This window comes from Hemiscyllium ocellatum, chromosome 7 (genome assembly GCF_020745735.1).
Source record: "Hemiscyllium ocellatum isolate sHemOce1 chromosome 7, sHemOce1.pat.X.cur, whole genome shotgun sequence".
NCBI classification, from domain to species: domain Eukaryota; kingdom Metazoa; phylum Chordata; class Chondrichthyes; order Orectolobiformes; family Hemiscylliidae; genus Hemiscyllium; species Hemiscyllium ocellatum.
Window position 1 is genome coordinate 47,879,300 of NC_083407.1, and position 22,915 is coordinate 47,902,214.

The following is a 22,915-nucleotide window of genomic DNA, read 5'->3' on the forward strand; positions in this document are numbered from 1 at the left end:
CCCTTCTTCCTTGGATAGAAGGGTCATAATTGTTACTTTCCAGTTTGATGGTAACTTTCCTGAATCTAGGGAATTTTGGGAAAATAACATAAATGTATCTACTTTAACGCCCTAGAATGAGGTCCAGTAAGACTCAAAGACTTGTCAGTTGCAGTTCCATCATTTTCTTCACCACACTTGCCTCATCATTGTAATTTTTAGTTCCTCTTCCCCTTCCACCTTCTGATTTATAGATATTATGTTTGTAGCTGTTGGAGTGGTGTTTTTGTATTCTCTTTATTGAAAACAGAAGTAATATATTTGTCCATTTCACCTGTAATTTCCTTATTATCTCCTATTAACTCCCTATTCTCACTCTCTGGAGGATCACATTTTGTTTCCCTTTTTAAATACCTGTAGAAACTTGTGCTGTCCATTTTACATTTCTAGCTAGTTTCTCTTGTACTCTAAATGGTGCCTGAGGTGGATGGATTTTGCTCCTCAGAACCTACAAAGGTAAAGCTAGAAGGATTTGCAGGCAGAGTGTTGGCTATTGCTGGAAAATGCACATTTGGAGACCAGATGGAGCTTGTAAATAGAGAGAGGGTTGAGGATCAGGATTAGGAACAGCTATGTATATATAAAACAGCTGGAAAAATGACACGTACTCACATGCAAATGAAATGCCTCTTGCTCTGCCTGAAGAGTCAGCCAGTCCTCTTGCAATTGCCAGCAGCCTCAAGCAAAGTGATCTCATGAGTTGTACTTCCTTCATGGCCTAGTCCTGATGATATATTATGTGTGAACATTTCTAGGATGAAAGTGTTGGTTCAGGATCATGGATAAGAAAATCAAACAGCAATTGCGAATGGTGTACTGTAAGATATCATAGATTGTCAAAGGAACTAATAGATCTCACAAATCCTATACTAAGTGTGGGGAGATTGAATTGAATTTATTATCACATGTACTGAGGCACAGTGAAAAGCTTTGTCTTGCAAACAATACAGGCAGATCATTGAGTTAAATAGCATAGATAAGTAAATAATAGGTAAACAGCGGCAAAAACCACAACACAGGTACAGGCGAATGTTAAGAGTTTGTGGGTCCATTCAGTATTCTAACAACAGTAGGGTAGAAACTATTTCTAAACCAGTTGGTGTGTGTGGATATTTGTTCAGTTGTGATATTATTGGTAATTCGAGGCCCGGGCTAATGTTATGAGGTTCAAATCCTACTATGGCACCTGGTGAAAATGAAGTAAATCGACAGATTTTTCTAAAACTACAAAACTATAAGTGATTTTTGTAAGAATCAATCCAACATACTAAGATCTTATAGCAAAGGTCCTAGGGAGTGTTGCTGAATAAAGAGACCTTGGAGCTATGAACCTGCCCTCCCTGAAAGTGGAGTCGCAGGTAGATAGGATAGTGAAGAATGCGTTTAGTATGCTTTTCATTCACAAAGGGAGAGAAAGGAATCTGACTTAGACCATCAAGTATGGGAGCAGAATTAGGCCATTCAGCCCATCGGGTCTGCTCCACCAGTCAGCCTATCAGGTCTGCTCCACCATTCGATCATGGCTGATTATGTTTCTCAACTCCAAACTCCAGCCTTCTGCACCTACCCATTGATCCTCTTACTATTTGTCTCTGTCTTAAAAATATTGAATGACTTGGCCTCGACAGCCTTGTGCAACAATGAGTTTCACAGATTTCCCACCCTCCTGAAGAAATTCCTCCTCATCTCAGTTCTAAAGTATCACTCTGAGGCTGTGCCCTGGGTCCTAGTCTCTCCAATTAGTTTAAGCATCTTCTCCATGTCCACTGTATCCAGCCCTCTCTGTATTCTGTAACTTTTATTTGTAATCACCCCTCATTCTTGTAAACTCCATCGATTACAGAACTGGATCCTCAACCGCTCCTCATATGACAAGTCTGTCATTCCCACAGTCAATCTTGTGAACCTCCTCTGGACTCGCTCCAAGGCCAGCACATCATTCCTTAGATATGGGGCTCAAAACTTCTCACAGTATTTCAAATGAGGTCTGATCAGAACAGTATTCAGTGTCAACCGTATATCCTTGCTTTTGTTTTCTAATCCTCTTGAAATAAATGCTAACAATGTATTTGCTTTCCTAGTTGCCAACTGAACCTGCATGTTAACTTTAAGCAAATCCTGATATAGAACTCCTAAGTCCCTATGTGCTTCATATTTCTAAAGTTTTTCTATATTTCCTATCAAAATTCATAACCTCACACTTTCCCACAATAGATTATATCTGCCACTTCTTTGCCCACTTTCCTCGACTGTCAAAGTTCTTCTGCAATAGACAGGCAAGAGGCTGGAAGAATGCCTCAAGCCAGGTAACATCAGGAGATGGGTAGGTCGATGTTTCAGATGCCACCCTTCTTGCAGTTCTTCTTGCAGTTCAACTTCTTGCAAAGTTCTTCTATAGCTATCCCATCTCCTCAAAACTACTTGCTCCTCCACCTATCATTGTGTCATCCATAAAGTTAACAACAATGCTGTCAGTTCTTTTGTTCAAGCAATATTTGGGAGGTCTGAGTCCAACTGTTCACTTCTTTCAGTATTCCATGAGAAAACAGCTAAGCCACAGTCTATTGCTGAGGTGCTATTTTTTTCCGAACCCAGCAACACCCTGTACCAACGTGCCCCACCACAGTAACAATTTCAGACTCTTCCAACAGTTACATACTTTCAGTTAACCAAACATTGAATACCATACAGTTTCACTTTTGCTTTGTGTTGTTAAAATAACTTCTTCCCAACAAAGTGATCCAAGTCCCAATTCCCAGTTTATATTTAAGATAAAATGTATCCAGCCCTTACAATATGATGCATGCAAAGCTAAGAGTTGCAGTCCACTACACTTGCTGAAAGGTTTGTGCAATGGTCGAGTTAGAATGAATGTTGACCCTATGAGTGTGAATAGCAGAAAGAAAATAGTGATACTCTGTGAAGCGCACAAGACTATTGACATTCTTTCTGCACTGCCTGGGACCCAGGCTGCAATTTGGGCCCAAGCTGACTTAGGCTGATGCTGTGGCCTCCAGTGCTGATCTGCAGTGAAAAGGCCTGCCTGCCTGCCTGTCCCCCACCTGATTTATTAAGACTCTAATGTCCTTGGCAATGAAGATGGATTGAGTTTTCCTTAAATCTGGGTCATGGCCTCAGTGCTAACAGTGAAGGGCAATTCCTGGCTTTCTGCATCTCAAATACTGTGCAATTGGATTTTAAATATGTTATCATCAGCCTGAATGCTGGGAAAAGCTGCAAGTGGCTAGAGTTTCTGCATCTCCTATGATGCAATTCCCAAAGGCGCCCAAGTTCCCAATTGCTGAAGTTAAGAGTGGAGGATTGTGTGAGAAAATGCTTTCCAAACCATGGCAGATGGGCACTTTGAATTTCATGCAATGAGACACTTGAACTGAAAGTGGGAAAATTCCACTCAATAGGTCTTGGAGTGAATGAACACCTTATAGATTCTGCATCATAAACTCAGTTGTAACTGATATTCAAAGGACACCCACTTGTGCTGTATTCTACATTGGGGTGAACATAGAACACAGAACATTACAGCACAGTACAGGGCCTTCGGCCTTCGATATTGTGCCGACCTGTCATACCAATCTGAAGCCTATCTAACCTACACTATTCCATGTACGTCCATATGCTTGTCCAACTACTAAATAATGAGGGACAGGACAAGGGCTTTGTTGTGAAGGCATGCTGCAAATAACCTTGGAAACTTACTACTAAACCAAGAATTGGACAGGGAGATTACAATCAATTCTCATTAGATAGTGGCCACAAACTATTGGACTGCCAAACTTCCCTGTAACTAGCTTTGATGTTTATACACTAGCACTGGTTTGGAACCTGTTGGTAGATTTTAGAATATTGAAGAATTGTATACATCATATTGTAAGGGTTACATATATTTTACTTGAAACAGAAACTGGGAAATGGGGGCTTGGATAACACTGTAGCAGAGAATTCTTTTTACCAAACACAAAGCAAAACTGTGATGTTCCCTGTTCGGTTGGAATTGTTACTTCAGTGAGCATGTTGGCACTGGGTGTTGTTAGGTTGGGAAAACATTAACAACCCAGCAATCGATTTGGAGTAAAAAAGTGAAAGAACTGTGGATGCTCTAAATCAGAAACAAAAACAGAAGTTGCTGAAAAAGCTCAGCAACTTCTGTTTTTGTTAATAGATTTGGAGTATTTGGCACTAAAGCAGCAAGGATCTTTGCACCACTTTGTATAATGGTTTGGTGGTAGGTGCCTGGAACACACTGCCAGGGAAGTGGTAGAAACAGGTATGATAGTAATGTTTAAGAAGCATTTAGACAGACATATGAACAGGCAGAGAATAAAGGGATATAGCCCATTGCAAGCAGGTGGGATTAGTTTAAAATAGCATCATGGTTGGCACAGACATGGTGGGCTGAAAGGCCTGTTCCTGTGCTGTGCTGTACTCTTCCACATATCTGTTTGTGTGTAATTTGGCTATGTTGGGCTTCCACAGAATTAAGTCCCCACTATAGCAGAAATCCCACCTTGAGAGCTCTAGCCTGTCAGAGACAGGCAGTTCTACATTACAAGGCAGCATCATCTGGATTGACTGCTGATTGTACAGTGAAACCTTTTAACCAGTGATTATTGTTAGATCTCGAGAGAAAATTGATTTAAGGGTGACAGAAAGGGGATTCGCCAGCAAGGAAATAGTAGACAGAGATAATGGATTCTCCAATAGTAACCTTACAAGAATCTTCAGATTTTGGAAAATCCTTGAGAATTGAAAAGCTGCAATGTAACACCCTAATTCAAAGAAAAAAGAAAATAAATAAAACAGTCTACTGTAGGCCAGTTGGCCTAACATCTATTTCTGGAAGACTATATTAGAATATTATAAAGGATGTAAAAGTAGAGCATTTAGAAATTTGTAACAGAATCAAATGGTGTCAATATGGCTTTATGCCTGACAAGTTTATTAGAATTTTTTGAAGAGATAACAAACAGAATCTATAAAGAGGAACCAGTAGGTTTAATATAATTGGGCTGTTAAAAGGCTTTTTGTAAGGTATCACATGCTATATTACTTCATAAGGTAGGAGCTCAATGGAAGGAATGTTGTCAGATGCATACATGTGAGGGTGGCTTTTAGCAAGCACTCCATTTCCTGAGCCCAATTCTCTCAACCAGACTATGCATGCCTTTGAAAGTGTATTGGAGGTCATTGACAAAGCAGACTGAGTTTACTCAGTAGCCTTCAGGAGGCATAGGAAATCCATGAGTTCCTTGAGACTCCTTGAGCCATGACCAGATCCTAGGGTGGTTCAATTATGAGGCTAATTAGATTCAAGGATGGGGAAGGGAAGGTTCCCAGCATTGACCCATTCCTGCTACTGATTTAGTGTGGTCAGTTTTGCTGCCAGTGAGAATGAGACGTGTGGCTTCCTCTGGGATTTTGGTCAGGTCCACGTTCCCCAACAACCCACCCTCCCCTCCTGGCACCTTCCCTTGCCACCACCAGAATTGCAAAACCTGCACCCACACTTCCCCCCTCACCTACATCCAAGGTCCCAAAGGAGCCTTCCACATCCATCAAAGTTTCACCTGCACATTCACCAATATCATTTATTCTATCCATTGCTCCCGATGCGGTCTCCTCTACATTGGGGAGACTGAACGCCTTCTCGCAGAGTGCTTTTAAGGAATATCTCTGGGACACTGGCACCAATCAACCCCACCACCCCGTGGTCCAAAATTTCAACTCTCCATCCCCCTCTGCTGAGGACATGCAGGTCCTGGGCCTCCTCCACCGCCGCTCCCTCACCACCCGACGCCTGGAGGAAGAATGCCTCATCTTCAGCCTCTGAACACTTCAACCCCAGGGCATCAATGTGGATTTCACCAGTTTCCTCATTTCCCCTCCCCCCACCTTACCCCAGTTCCAACCTTCCAACTCAACACTGTCCTCATGATCTGTCCTACCTGCTTATCTTCCTTCCCACCTATCCACTCCACCCTCCTCTCTGACCTATCACCTTCATCTCCACCCCCACCCATCTATTGTATTCTTTGCTCCTTCCCCTACCCTCCTCGCTGACCTATCATCTTCATCCCCACCCCCATCCACCTATTGTACTCTGTGCTACCTTCTCCCCACCCACACCCCTCTCCCATTTATCTCTCTACCCTGGAGGCTCCGTGCCATCAGTCCTGATGAAGGGCTTTTGCCCAAAATGCCGATTTTCCTGCTCCTCGGATGCTGCCTGACCTGCTGTGCTATTCCAGCACAACTCTAATCTAGACTAGGATTATGTAGGTTCACCCGCCCCTATACCCTACACTTGCAACTTGTATTTCACAACTAGTAAATTTTGAATTGCATAAAACAAACTGAAATGACCATTTTGAATTTTAAACCACAACCCAGACTGGAAGAACAGTGAAAATCTAGTAATAAGACCATAATACCCTTAAGTATAGGAGCAAAAGCAGGTTATCCTGTCCATTGAGTCTTCTCCCTTTCACTGAGATCATAGATTATTTGATTGTCCTCAACTCACTGTCTTGACATATCACTATAATCCTTGGGAATCAGTTTAGCTCAGTTGGCTGGATTGTTGGTTTGCAGAGCAGTATGGTGCTAACAGCGTGGGTTCAGTTCCTGCCACTGATTTGAGGTTACCATGAAGGACTCTCCTTCTTGACCTCTTCCTTCCTCTGAGGTCTAGTGGCCCTCAGGTTAAATCACCACCAGTCACTTCTCTCTAATAAGAGAGCAGCCCCTATGGTCTGGTAAGACTATGGCAACACAACCACTCTAATCCTTGATTCCCTTCCAGATTAAAATTCTGTCTATTTTAGCCTTGAATATATGTAATTCTCCAACCTCTACAGCCTCTGCAGTAAACATTCCATAAATTCACTACCCTCACAGTAGAAAATTTTCATCATCTCTGTCTTAAATAGGTGACCCACTACTCAGATCATGGGCACTGGTCCCAGATTCTCCTATAAGGGAAACAACCCTCCCTTTTACTTTGCCCAAGTCTATTAATAATCATATATGCTTCAATAAGATCTCCTCTCATTCTTTCAAACTCCAAAGAGTACAGACCCAACGTACTGAACCTCTCCTCACAGAAAACCCCTCCATATCCAGAATCGATCTGGTGAACCTTCTCTGGACCACCTCCAAGGCAAGTATGTTTCTTTAGATCAGCGGATTAGAACAGTTCCGTGTTCCAGGTGCGGTCTGATTAGTGCCATGTATAGATTTAGTAAGATCTTTGTACTTGATTCCCTTTGAAGTAAAGGCCAACTAAGTCCTTTCCCACAGAACTTGGATGCTAGCTTTTTGTGTTTCATTCATGAGGACCCCAAAAACACTCTGTACTGCAGCTTTCTGCAGTTTTTCCCTGTTTAAATAATATTCAGATCCTCCTTTCTTCTTGCCACAATGCATAACCTTATACTTTTCCATATTATTTTCCACCTGTCCAGGTTTTTCCTATTCACTTAGCTCGCCAATGTCCTTCTGTACACTCTTTGAGTCATCCTCATCCTTAACTTTCTCAGCTATTTTTGTGTCATCTGAAAACTTGGCAATAACACATTCACTTGCATAATTTGTCATGGACATATATTATAAATAATTGTGACCCCAGTATTGATCCCTGTGACTCTCCACTAGTGACAGGTTGCCATCCTGAAGAATTACCCTTTACCCCTACTCTATTTTCTACTAATTTGCCATATTGACAATTTATTTTACAGGCCCGTTTCACGAAAATATCATCGAAATGGAAAAGGTTGAAAATGGCAAATGAGATATTAGAGTTTGTGCATCCCCAACTCCTGGTCTACCACATTCTAATATAGTAACGTTTTATATTGATATCTTTATTATTTCCAATTTCCAGCAGGAACACTGAATATTTATGAGGCATGGATGCTGCAACTTGTTTTCCTGGATTTAATCCATGGTTAATTGTTACATCTGTCCTTCCGTTGTGATGAAAAAAAAACTAAATTCACAGATCATGAAACAAACTAGCAACTGCAATACTCAGTACTTCAATGGTTGCAGTTAGAAACTCACCCATAGATGAAACATTACACTGGGTTTTACACTATTGAAAATAGTTTAGAAAATCAAGAGGGTCATGTATGGGATAAATAGTCAAAGTCTTTTCCCTGAGGTGGGGAAGTCCAGAATTAGAGGGCATAGGTTTAGGGTAAGAAGGGAAAGATATAAAAGAGACCTAAGAGGCAACTTTCTCACGCAGAGGGTGGTACGTGTATGGGATGAACTGCCAGAGGAAGTGGTGGAGGCTAGTACAATTGCAACATTTAAAATGTATCAGAATGGGTATATGAATAGGAAGGGTTTGAAGGGATAAAGGCAGGTGGGACTAGACTAGGTTGGGATATCTGGTTGGCATGGACAGGTTGGACTGAAGGGTAAGTTTCCGTGCTGAACATCTCTATGACCTGTAGCTGTTTATTCCAACATCCATTAGTTTAACAGTTAACAACAATTGAATTCCTTAATTGCTCATCTATACAATTAATAACTACTTAAACAGAAGTGAGGTATTTGATGGTTGAATACACTTTGAGTCTAACATAAATTTAGAATAAATCCAGTTTTACCACACACTTTTCCCTTATTTTTCCTTTCTTTCTAAAATTGTTCTTGGGCTGCAATGCCACTGGCGATTCATTGATTGGCCCAGTTACGCACAAAGCTTTGACAGTTAATCAAATTTGAATTCAAATGGAACTCAGGCCGAATAATGTAGCAGATTATTTGGAAATAAACATGCTGGTAGGGCTGGAGCTCCATTTCTGAGTATGCATACTGATGTAATTCACATTGTGAATGTTTTTTTCTTCTCAGAATTCAGGCCCCTTACTTTTCCAAAATTAATTCACAGTCATTGTCCTACATTTACATTTACCCCCTACCCCAAACCCCCACATTATCAGGGGTATAACACAATTTGTTTCCTTCCATTATGGTGAGTTCCATCACAAACTCCCAGACGTAGCACACAAGACTGAGAGAGGCCCTAAGGGAAGATGGGACCATTGAACTTGTTGTTTCATGCTGTTGAGAATAAAAGTTTGAATGAATACATTCAACTCTTTCCTTCCTATTCCAATAGGGTGCTATTTTTGTCCTGTGTGAGTGGACAGGTAGGAAATGTAAGAAACCATATAAACACTGTCAAAAAAAAAATGCAAAGTTCTATGAATGCAGGAAATCAGTAACAAAAAGAGAAATTGCTGTAGTTCTGAAGAAAGGTCACAAGACCCGAAATGTCAACTCTGCTTTGTCTCCACAGCTGGTGCAGATTGCCTGAGTTTTTCCAGCAATTTCTGTTTCTGTTTCTGACCATAAGGTGCTTCATATACCAGCTGACACTCTCACATTATGTGCTGATGTTACACAAGAATACTTCTTTATGCAAAGTGACTCTCTTCTTCTGTGTCTTAAATGAGTACTGCAGGCCATCATCAATCACATTGATTTTGTTTATTTCTGTTGTTGGGAGTTTAATCCACCTAGAACATAAGCATAATCTTCAGTAAGAAATTTTATTCATATTTTAAGCCTGTGTTCTGTTTATAGAGTTATTTCTCAGGCACATATCTTAATTGAATTAAAATTCCCATAAACTGTTGTGCATAGGTACTGTGTTTAAACTTGTTTATAATAGAAATGAACAAAGCTGACCATATTCAGCATTGTATTTCTCATTGTTTATCCTCTGTATGAACAATCACTCTCTTCTACCTTGCCAGGTTTTGAATACTGAGAAGAAATGACTCTTGATTTCTGTATCTGTCTACAGTTTATTCTAATTGTCAGTTGAAAAAATTGAAGCAGGAGTTTGGTATATCTATTTGCAGCACAAAAGCAAAGTTACTAGACCCTTGGGCCACAATGAGCAGATGCCTAGTTCTGCCAATTTTTCTCATTAAGTGGAAGAGGGATCTAATTTACGTGCAGTATAAATTCGATAGAATTAATAGAAATAAAATACTGAAGAATATTCTTTAATTTGGATATGCTAACTGTTCTAATTGTTCTTAATATAACATATTGTTGACAGTTGAAAGGATGTAAGAACATTTTCAACCGACTCCAGTCTAATTGCTCTGGATAGAATTCTCAGACAGATTTGGTGATATCAATTTCATTTATTTAGGCATGTTTATTGGACTGATGCCAGCACCAACAGAATTGAAGTGGCAAAACTAGATGGAAGGTACAGGAAATGGTTGATTTCCTCTCAACTTGAACAGCCTGCTGCTATTTCTGTAAATCCTAAACTTGGGTAAGTAAATTGTTAAAACCACCAGTTCTTCAGTGAGATTTCATTTATAATTTAGATAAATATTCTCATGACATCAGTAACTTATTTTTATTTTAAAATACTCTTTCTGAACAGATATTATCCATGGAAATGATTAATTTAATCTTTGTCCATTTGTTCTGTACAAGCAGTTCCAACTCCAACTTAATTGCCAATTAAATAGTTTTTAAAAAAAGGAGCTCAGTTAGTATCGGAAGGTTGAGTTTCAGTACATTTCTGTACTAAGGAAAGGTTAACAATAGAGCATGCTACTGATCGAATGCTGATTTGTTGATGGTACTACCTTGAGATTAGGCATCAAAACAATATCCAATCTGATATATGGATGAATGGCATTATTTGAAGAAAACCAGACAGTTCCCAATGCCAATGCTTTCCCATTTTCTGGTCTCATTTGCTGTGTCAGGATCTTGCTAAATGAAAATTGGTTGCAGTATTTACCTACATATCTTCATATCTTATTTTGGAAAAGTAATTCATTAACAGTGAAATCCTTTACGAAGTGAAAGGTTGTAAATCAAGTTCTATAGCTAACCATTTCTTTCTCCTCTTTTAAACCATGGAAATTGGATTGTTTAAAATTGTTTTTTTCACAGGTAATATACAAATGCATTTAAACTAATGTTAAATAATGTTTAAAACAAAAGGGTCCTCTTAACAGTGTAAAGAATTTTGTGTAGTTTACATTCTAAGTATCACCTGTTAGGAATTTGGATAGGTAAGATTTGCATTATTTATTGCTGCCTCCAGGTCTTTCCATTTTCTGAAGTAGGAAATATAGCAGAGTTAGAAAATATGTATTTATTCCAGTTTTAATCATTAAACTTCATAATATCAGAGCCAGAAAATATAATACAAAATTTGTGATTTATATTTAGGCTGCCTTCCAACATGCAGCTCACTCACATCTCATGCCATAACCAACCAGTGTCCTTAATTAATCAAAACTGACTAAATTCACACACTTTGTGTAAAATTAGACATTGGAAAAATATTGAACTACCAATCTTTTGCACATAACAGTAAGTATTGAAAGCAAACTCTCAAGGTTATGGGAAACTTGAATAAAACCTGTTTGAATGTTGAGAGAAATGTGTGGCCTCCCAGAAGGGGGGGAAAAAAACCAGTAACATGTGCCAATAAAACATACTGATCTGACTTCACTTGTATACTTCAAAATGGTGGACCAGAATGACTAGTACATTCATCTCTAAGTATTACTGTTCTTTTACAGGCTTTCTCTCTGGATTGTGCTTGCTTTTTTTTCAGTTTGACCAAAGCATATTTGCCTTCCCTAAAGAAGTAGGATGAAATGGGCAAGGGAAGCCCATTTTAGAACAATTGTTTTAGAATATTTCTGTTCTAGGTCTACTGCAGTTTTCCAGCAAAACCCAACACAAGCTGGAGGATCAGTAGCTCATTTCCACATAGACACTTTCCAGCTTTTAGACTCCGTGTTGAGTTTGGTAACTTCAGCCCCATGAACATTTTCCTCCATTTTGATTGCAGCATTTCTCCACCCCCGCACCATTTGCCCCACCCATCCTCCTCCCCATATCTTATTTGCAGAGGTGATTCTCAGGCTCCCTTCTCTCCACAGATGCTGCCAGACGTATTGAGTTTCTCCAGCACTTTCTGATTTTATTTCGGATCTCCAGCAGCTACAATGTTTTGCATTTATACTTGGTTGTTAAATAAGCAACTTTGCCTTGCTTTGGATTTCCTAATATTTTTATGTGTGTCATGATTGCTAAGCCACAATCCGCCCATGAGAGCTCAGTTATAATAGATGCAGTTCAGGTTGGGAATTGTGTATTTCAGCTCTGTGATAAGAGAACATCAAATCCAGACAAATCTTGCAACTGAGGATAAGCAGCAAATTCTTGATTATAACATGAATCAGAAGATTATTAGATGAGGTGATAAAGATAGAAAGATAATTTTCATCCGTTCATTAAGCTGTTTTCTGTGTCCTCAATGAAATGGATTCTTAATCCTCTAAAACTGAGCCAATAATTGACTCTTTTGGAGATAAAACTTTAAATGTAAGAAAGGTGGAAAAATAGTATTGCAAAGAGACTTTACTCATTTCAAGAAAAATATCAAAAACAATTAAATCAGTTGTAGTCAAATGACTGCAGGCTCAAAATTGGAAACTCTAATTTGACCCACAAGAAATCGGGGTTGGCAGAAAATTGACCAATCTAAATTAAAAAGTAGCCAGCAGCTATCAGCTACAGAGAATAGTGGAAATCAAGGCCAACGAGTTCACAAAAAATCAGGGGACACTGGTTACATCCAGCCCAAGGAGAAGTGTATTGGAGAAGTTTCGATCAGACGTCCAGACATGATGACTTCTTATTTAAGTACTTTGTTATTAATTCCTACACCCTGATATGGCAACAGTGAAGGGTGTTGAGTGATTCCATTGAATGCTTTGAACCCTGCTCATGACCCCATTGGCCAAAGGCCACAGAACATTCACGATGGTCTAGGGTGAGGGGGATAAAAACACACACCTGTAGGCCACCCCATCAGTGAAGACTCGCAGCAAGACTCACAGCAGAGACCTGGTGGCGACCCAAGAAAACCCAGAAGAAGATCCACCCTGACCTGAGAGACCCACCTTTGTGGAAGAGAACCAATCATATGTTAGAGAGGAAGAAGATTCCACTGACCCACTCAAACATATGGATTATTGTAGAAATTTGAGGAATGCTCACATGGTGTTCTTAATAAGAAATATTTTGTTCATAGATGATTATCTGTCAAGTTTTATGTCCCTTTGTCCACCTAACCAAAACAGCACTTGGATAATGTGTTTTTATCACATAAACTGATCAAACTGTCCAAAACACAGACAATATTGACATTCTTGGGTAGACATTAAAGAGAACTCTTTGTTCAAACTCCAAAGTTGAACCTTACCAACCTTGATCTCTAAGACATTCAGCCTGAGCCTGAATTAAGAGTGTAGCTGCCTCACATGATGGCAAGGATTCAAGTGGGCAAAAGAGAGTGAAGGCTTCTGACCAGTGATGTGGCCGTAAACAACTAGAGTTAGTACAGGTCTTTAGAAAAATAAATCTACCACAGGTTAGTACAGGGTTGGAGACCCGCAGGAAACAGAGGCCAGAAAACTGAATGCAGGGTCAGAGGACCCACAAGCTAGTAAGAAGCCAGATATTAGAATCCAGGAGCTATCAGGGTACAGAAGAGCTAGAATAGGATCAGGGGCCTATGATGTAAAAGATTGTGTAAAGTGTCAGAGATCAAGTGTCAGAAGTAAAAAAGCAGCTAATCTAGGATCAAGGACCCATGAGAGAGAGTAGTTGGAGATTCAAAGGAACAATTAAAAGAAATGGTATAGTGCCTAGACTGGAAATATTAACAAAATGCTTAAATAAGAAGTGACCCAAGTGAGTAAATCATTGCAGTAAGCAAACATTGAATCCAGGATATGTAGGATTGAAATGCTGGGAGATGGTGCAGAAAGCTGAAGGGAAGCACACTTTAAAACTCAACAAAGCTATAACAATAGCCAGCTGCATGGAGCAGCTGAGAGGTAGAGAATAGGAGGTGGTGAAGCTAAGTAAAGAAGTGGAGGAAGTGAAGAAAGGACTGGAGAAAGTAAGAGCCAAAGTGGCAGAAACAGGTGAATAGGTACATTTGGGACAGTTTCAGACTTAGTGCATTAGAGCATACCAGGAGGCATGGCGCACTGTCAGTGATTGGAACGCAGGTGAAACAGCTGAGGAGAAGCTGACTGAGAAATGCAAAAAGACAATCAGAATCCTGTACCATGCAGGCAAAGAAAACAGAGTCCATGCCGAAGACCATTCAAAATGCCAGCACGAATTTGAAAAATTAAAGTCACATCTTTCCATGCAAAAGGGAATGATTTTTGACAATGGAATTAAATGGGGATAATGGGAGATTATCGGACAGACTGGGAGAAAATGGAAGAAGAGGCTTGTAGATACATCAAGGGACCCTGACCTCCACTTCCGGAGGGAGTAGATCCCTTCACACCCCCAGGATCTCACCCTGCCCCGATGAACCCACTGACCACAACCAATCACGATAGCCAGATCCAATTACTTACACAACTCATTTACAGTGGTGCAATTGGCAGACATAGCAAGAAAGGTGCTGATATTTGGACCCATAGTTGACTTCCATTTGTTTTTCAGCAGCATCCAGCAACAAGGGGTTCCCAGGGGCTCAATGATGCTGAGGAGATAAAATTAATGTTAATTAGCTTGAGTCCTGTAAACCATTCTGCCTTATCCAATCCTCAATGTGGGAGGAAGGGAGCTGTAGGTCATGAAAATGATAATCCTAGCTGCTGTAGGACACGATACAGAGACTGTGTGGAGGGATTAAATAAGTATAGGCAGTGAAAGAGTAAGGACCCATCTGCATTTACCAGGTGCCTGTGGACACACTTCACAGGAGTCTTCAGTAACCTAGTTAAAAATCACACACCAGGTTATAGTCCAACAGGTTTAATTGGTAGCACACTAGCTTTCAGAGCGCCGCTCCTTCATCAGGTAGTGTTGGACTATAACCTTGTGTTGTGTGATTTTTAACTTTGTACACCCCAGTCCAACACCGGCATCTCCAATTCAGTAACCTAGATCAGACAGCGCTGACACTGTAAAACAGGCTAAACTGAACCTGACCTCTTGTCTTGTGTACCACTGAGGCAGTGAGAGAAGCCTGTGAAAAGTTTGATCACACAGAAGACGCCCTCACAGAACACTGGGTGATATTTGGGATAGTCCAAGCTTGGGAGAAGGATTAATGGATCAGAACACCCTGAATCAGCTAAAGGAGAAATGCACTCGTAAAAGCACAAATGTCAGTCACATATGGAGGAATGAAAGAGAGTTATTATTGCAGCCTTCCACCTTCAAAGGCCCATCATGCAGTGAGAGATGGGGATGAGCAGCAGGAAGGTCCGAGGCAGTAGCCATCCCCCCAAGGGAAACATTACAATTGTGGGTGCACGAGCTACTTTGCAAGGGATTTCAGGATACCCTGGCAGTTAGCACTGTCACAGGAGTCAGGCTGAAGATTCTGGTCCATATTCCAGAATTAACAGAAAGACAAGCAATGGTTAAATTGGTGAGAGAGATCACACAACCAAATTTAGTGGAGGTAATCCCATTATCTAACTCCTGATATCCCCAGTGGGATACAATCCCCAAAGAATGACAGAGCCACGTCTCTCCTCAGTGGCTGTGCAGCACCAGTGGGACAGCTTGGTATGGTCCCTGGTACACCTAGAAGACCACCCTATTGACTTTTATGGGACACAGGGCAGACCTGAATGACACTTAATACAAACTGAGATTTTGATAACACATAGTGTACCCATAAGAAAATTCTGAGCAGACTCATTGGACACCTACAGGAGGAGGCAGAGACAGAATCTATGGAATTTAAACTGGGATCCATCGTCTGCCATGTTGGTTAATCTGCTTACAGGAGGCCAAGCATAGTTTCGACTTGGACCTTTTCAGGCAGTGTAATTTATCTTTTGATCTGACCAGTTGTGGTATTTGGCAAATGCCTGAGCTCAGTGATGCCCCAGCAGAGATTATAACAAGAAAATACACACAAAGAATTTATACCATGGGGAATTGTGGATTAGACCCACCGAAATGATGGAGGACACGACAGTACAGGCAATTCTCACAGAGCACAAGAGTGTGTAGACCAGTAAGAATAATGACTGCAGTTGTGCAGAGGGTGAGGTAGTGGTAGGCAGACTGGATCCAAAGTCACAAAGACAATACGCTTTCTCCAAGCAGACAGAAGGGGACTTGGCCAAGGTCATTAGCAACTTGCTAAAGGAAGGACTCCTACACCTGAAGCACTTGGCAAATAACTCACTGAAATGGCTGGTTAAGAAACTGGACTGTATTTGGCGGCACACCATTGATTACAGGGAATGAAATAAAACCACCCCAATCTTGGCACCTACAGTAGTGACTAGCCTCGAAACTGTAGTAAGGCAGGCCGCACAAGCAAAATATTTTATTGTGTTAGACATTAATAATGGATTTTGGTCCACCCCCTCCACTGACCATTTGTCTTCATGTTTCAGGGCCAGCAACACACATGAAGCTCCTTAAACTGGATTTTCACAATTCTCTGCCAATATTTTGTCAGAAAAAAATGTCCCAACAGACATTTACTCAGGCAGCTTGAATGTCTCCAGCAGTTTAACTGACTTCCTGTCACTGTGGGAAGCTGGAGTATTCATCTTGGCAGACGAGAAACTGAGAGATAGCTGTGTGCTTTGTTTTATGGAGACATGGCTCATTCTTGTCATACCTGACTGTGCCTTGCAGGCTGAGGCGTTCTCCATATATCATATGGACCTCACAGGGTCCTCGGGTAAGAGAAAATGTGAAGGAGTATGCTTCCTGATCAACACCCCCTGGTGCTCAGATGTGGTGAATCTGGCAAGCCACTGCTCCCTGCACCTAGAATACCTTACAGTGAAATGCCATCCCAACTATCTTCCATGTGAGTTCACCTCCCCCATTCTGACAGCAGTCTATATACCATTCCACCACCACAAACAGTCTGGAGACAAAGTTCCCCAAGGCCTTATTCATTGTGGCTGGCAACTTCAAGCAAGCCAACTTCAAGAGGATGCTACCAAAGTACCACTAACACGTCTTGTGTCCTATAGATTAGATTAGTTTCCTTACAGTGTGGAAACAGGCCCTTCAGCCCAACCAGTCCACACCGACCTTCCGAAGAGTAATCCACCCAGACCCATTTCCCTCTGAGTAATGCACCTCACACTATGGGCAATTTAGCATGGCCAATTCACCTGGCCTGTACATTTTTGGAGTGTGGGAGGAAACTGGAGCACCCGGAGGAAACCCACACAGACATGGGGAGAATGTGCAAACTCTACACAGATAGTTGCCCAAGGCTGGAATTGAACCTGGTACCCTAGTGCTGTGAGACAGCAGTGCTAACCACTGAGCCACCATGCCGTTGAGGACTGAACATCCTGGATTACTGCTATACAACCATCAAAGACGCTTATGGCTCCATCCCCTCTCTGCACTTAAGAAAATCAGATCACAATGCTGCGTTTCTCCTCCCAGCTGACAAGCAGAAGCTGAAATGGGAGGAGGCTTCCCAGAAAATAGGAAACTCTTATCTGAGGAAGGAGAACAGCTTCTCCAGGACAGCTTGGAATCGGTGGACTGGACCATTTTGTAGTACTCAGCACTAGACGATTAAACCACCACCATTAGGAAATGCGTGGAGGACTGTACCAAAATCAATCCAGGTGTTCCCCAACCAGAAACATTAGATGAGCCAAGAAATCACTTCATACTGAAGGTCAGACATGCAGCATTCAAGTCATGTGACCCAGACCTGTACAGATAATCCAGATACAACCTCTGCAAAGCCATCAGAGATGTCAAGAGACAAGACCAGATGAAGTTAGATGCCCAAATCAACCATATGTTCACCCAACACCTGTGGCAAGGTCTAAACAACATAACGGGGTACAAAATGAAACAGGGAAAGGTAGTGAACAAAGACACATCCCTCCCTGATGTGCTCAATACTGTCTGTGCTCAATTTGAGCAGAATACCAGTGATATGGTGACACCTGCCCTGACAGCTCCAGACATACCTGTTCCCTCAGTTACTGCTGCAGATGACAGATTGATCTTCCCAAGAGTCAACCCAAGGAAAGTGATGGGCCCAGATGGAGTCCCCAGCTGTGTACTTACAACCTCTCCCTCCGACAAGCTGAAGTCTCCACCTGCTTCATAAATACTACCGCCATCCCAGTACCTAAGAAAGCACATACAGTATACCCTAATGACTACTGCCCAGTGGCTCTGACCTCCATAATCATGAAGTGCTTTGAAAGGCTGGTTACAACCCACATCAACTCCTATCTCCCAGCCTGCCTCAATCCCCTGCAATTTGCCAAATGATGAAAGCGGTTCGGTAGTCCTACACTCATTCCTGGAACTTCTGGATAAGAAGGACACTAACGTTAGACTCCTGCTCATTGATTATAGTTCTGCCTTTAACATCAGCATGCCCTCAAGACTAATCTTAAAACTCCGAGATCTAGATCTCAGTTCTGCCCTCTACGACTGGATCCTTAGCTTCCTGACCCATAAAGTGCAATCAGTGAAGATAAACAACTGCACCTCATTTGTGATAATCCTCAATACTGAAGCTCCCCAAGAATGCATTCCCAGCACCTACTGTACTTCCTGTACATTCCTGACTGTGTTTCCAATTTCAGAATTAACGCCAGCTACAAGTTTACTTACAACACCACCATGGTAGGATGGATAGCAATCACTGATGAGTCAGAATACAGAAAGGAGAAAGAGAGCTTGGTGTTATGGTACAATGATAATAACCCCTCACTCAATGTCAGCAAAACAAAAGATCTGATCATTGACTTCGGAATGAAAGGAGATGGACACGTCACCATCTACATCAACAGAGCCGAGGTGGAGAGGGTCAAGAGCATCAAGTTCCTAGGAGCGACGATAACTGATAATGTACCACATAAATGCAATGGGCAAGAAGGCACAACAATACCTCTTCTTCCTCAAGTGGCTCAGGAAATTCAGCATGTCCATTAGGACCCTCACCAACTTTTACAGATACGCCATAGAAAGCATACTGTTCAGGTGCATAAAGGTCTGATATGACAACTGCTCTGCCCAGGACCAGAAGAAACTGCAGAAGGTTGTGTGCACAGCCCAGATCATCATGGAAGCCAACCTCCCGTCCATGGACTCAATATACACTTCTCATTGCCACGGACAGGCTGCCAACATCATTGGTGAGGAAAGTTAAAGGCATTCTGTCCTTCAGAATGAGAGGATTTCAGTATCAAAGTGAGGATTTCTTGCTGCAAGATTTGAGAAGATTTGTAGCTCAGGTTGAGGTTTTGGATGTAAGTTTACTCGCTGAGCTGCAAGGTTCATTCCCAGACTTTCTGCCTGTTTGTCCAATGTAGTGTTTGTAACAGTCCTTGCAAGGATACATGAACACCAACTAGTACAAAAAGACATGACTCTCTCTCACTAGTATCCTCACATACAGATGAGGAAGGACACCATTTCTTCTGGGAACATACATCCATCCTAGGACTAGCCAAACAAAGACACGCACGAGAATTCCTAGCAGCATGGCATTCCATCCACAACTCTATCAACAAACACATAGAGTTAGATCCCATCAACCACCCCCTGAGAAAAGGAACAGGAAGTGACTTCACCACAGGAAATAACATCACCACAGGAAATGGCATCACCAACCCAAAGAAACCCAAACATATAAATAGAAAGTGGAATTCCCAGCATTGCTTTGCCTGAAGCCCACTGAAGATGTTACCTAGTAAGGTAACAAAACATCTGGAAATGAACCTTGCAGCTCAGCGAGCAAACCTACATCCAAAGTTTCTTGCTGCAGTTATACAGAGCCTTGGTGAGGCCACACCTTGAGTATTGTGTGCAGTTTTGGTCTCCCAGTCTGAGGAAGGATATTCTTGCTATTGAGGGAGTCCAGGGAAGGTTCACCGGACTATTCCTGGCATGGCAGAACTGACATATGAGGGAATACTGGATCAAATGGACTTGTACTCAGTGGAATTTAGAAGAATGAGGGGAGATCTCATAGAAATATGTAAAGTCCTGATGGGACTGGATAGGCTAGATGCTGGAAGAATGTTCCTGATGTGGGGTAAGTCCAGAACTAGGAGTCAGAGTTTAAGAATAAGGAGTAGGTAATTCAGGACTGAGATGAGGAAGAATTTCTTTACTCAGAGTTGTGAACCTGTGAAATTCTCTCCCACAGGAAGCTGTTGTTGACAGTTCATTAGATATATTCAGGAGGGAGCTGGATATGGTCCTTGTGGCTAAACAGATCAAGGGAGATGGAGAAAAAGCGGGAATGGGATATTGAAATTGCATGATCAGGCATGATCATATTGAATGATGGCGCAGGTTGGAAGGACCGAATGGCCTACTCCTGCACCTATTTTCTATGCTTCTACGTTTCTGTCAAAGATCCATCTCACCACAGTAATTCTGTCCCACAGTCTCCTCTTTCAACAGAAGCTAGAACACATGCACAAGCAGGTTCAAGAACAGCTTCTTCCCGGCCATTATTAGACTTAAAAATGTACTGTCTAACTTCAAATAATGTTGCTCTTGCTAACGTTGATTTTGCTTCACGTGCCTCCTGTGCAGTGTAACTTGTATATCTTTGTTCACTATTATCTGCCCATACCGCTTGCAAAACAAAGCTTTTCACTGTATTTAGGCACATGTGACTATAATAAATCAAGTCAACCAAATCAAAACTATTACCGTCTGAATCCTGCTCAAATTTATTTTCCAAACTGCCCACGGCCATGAATGCAGCGTCATGAAGGTTAGTGCCCACCACTGAACTTCTCCAATTGGGAACAATGAATTGGCGAAGGGGAACAAAGGAGAACCATGGCTGCATCCCATTCCAGAAAAGATAGATGGTATTGCTATGGGCCAAACCAAGGTCAAAGATCTGGTACAGTTCAGATCAGTGACACTGAGTTAAAGCATAGAACATAGAACATAGAACATAGAACAATACAGCACAGAACAGGCCCTTCGGCCCACAATGTTGTGCCGAACATCTACCCTAGATTAAGCACCCATCCATGTACCTATCCAATTGCCGCTTTAAGGTCGCCAATGATTCTGACTCTACCACTCCCACGGGCAGCGCATTCCATGCCCCCACCACTCTCTGGGTAAAGAACCCACCCTGACATCTCCCCTATACCTTCCACCCTTCACCATAAATTTATGTCCCCTTGTAACACTCTGTTGTACCCGGGGAAAAAGTTTCTGACTGTCTACTCTATCTATTCCTCTGATCATCTTATAAACCTCTATCAAGTCACCCCTCATCCTTCGCCGTTCCAATGAGAAAAGGCCGAGAACTCTCAACCTATCCTCGTACGACCTACTCTCCATTCCAGGCAACATCCTGGTAAATCTTCTCTGCACCCTCTCCAAAACTTCCACATCTTTCCTAAAGTGAGGCGACCAGAACTGCACACAGTACTCCAAATGTGGCCTAACCAAAGTCCTGTACAGCTGCAACATCACTTCACGACTCTTGAATTCAATCCCTCTGCTAATGAACGCTAATACACCATAGGCCTTCTTACAAGCTCTATCCACCTGAGTGGCAACTTTCAAAGATCTATGTCCATAGACCCCAAGATCCCTCTGTTCCTCCACCTGACTAAGAACCCTACCGTTAACCCTGTATTCCGCATTCTTATTTGTTCTTCCAAAATGGACAACCTCACACTTGGCAGGGTTGAACTCCATCTGCCACTCCTCAGCCCAGCTCTGCATCATATCTAAGTCCCTTTGCAGCCGACAACAGCCCTCCTCACTGTCCACAACTCCACCAATCTTCGTATCATCTGCAAATTTACTGACCCACCCTTCGACTCCCTCATCCAAGTCATTAATAAAAATTACAAACAGCAGAGGACCCAGAACTGATCCCTGCGGAACTCCACTTGTAACTGGGCTCCAGGCTGAATATTTACCATCTACCACCACTCTCTGACTTCGACCAGTTAGCCAGTTTTCTATCCAATTGGCCAAATTTCCCTCTATCCCATGCCTCCTTACTTTCCGCATAAGCTTACCATGGGGAACCTTATCAAATGCCTTACTAAAATCCATGTACACTACATCCACTGCTCTACCCTCATCCACATGCTTGGTCACCTCCTCAAAGAATTCAATAAGACTTGTAAGGCAAGACCTACCCTTCACAAATCCGTGCTGGCTGTCCCTAATCAAGCAGTGTCTTTCCAGATACTCATAAATCCTATCCCTCAGTACCCTTTCCATTACTTTGCCTACCACAGAAGTAAGACTAACTGGCCTGTAATTCCCGGAGTTATCCCTATTCCCTTTTTTGAACAGGGGCACAACATTCGCTACTCTCCAGTCCCCTGGTACCACCCCCGTTGACAGTGAAGACGAAAAGATCATTGCCAACGGTACTGCAATTTCCTCTCTTGCTTCCCACATAATCCTAGGATATATCCCGTCAGGCCCAGGGGACTTGCTTGTCCTCAAGTTGTTCAAAATGTCCAACACATCTTCCTTCCTAACAAGTATCTCTTCTAGCTTACCAGTCCGTTTCACTTAAAGCAAGTACAGGAGAAAACAATCCCCACCTCATGTAGCAAATGGGAGGACCTTAAGCCTTAAGAACGGATTTGTTCTGAAAGATGGATGGTACGAGGTACAGGTCTGAAACTGAAATCAAATGATTTATAAATGCCACCGTATCCAGGGTCATCAAGGGACAGAAACCATGACTGACAGAATTAATGTATTGTGCTGGTGGCCAGAAGTAGGAAAAGACTTAAACATTATGTCAAGAATTATATTTTTGTACCAACACCCAGAACAA

The 22,915-nt window shown here is 41.9% G+C and overlaps 1 protein-coding gene across 1 annotated transcript in view; it reads left to right on the forward strand.

Annotated features, from left to right (window-relative positions):
* Positions 1-22,915, forward strand: part of lrp2a (low density lipoprotein receptor-related protein 2a) — a 290,923-nt gene that overhangs the window by 235,230 nt on the left and 32,778 nt on the right. The window contains exon 70 of the mRNA XM_060827752.1: positions 10,235-10,363. Within this exon, the coding sequence (XP_060683735.1) occupies positions 10,235-10,363 (129 nt within the window). The remainder of the gene's footprint in view (positions 1-10,234; positions 10,364-22,915) is intronic.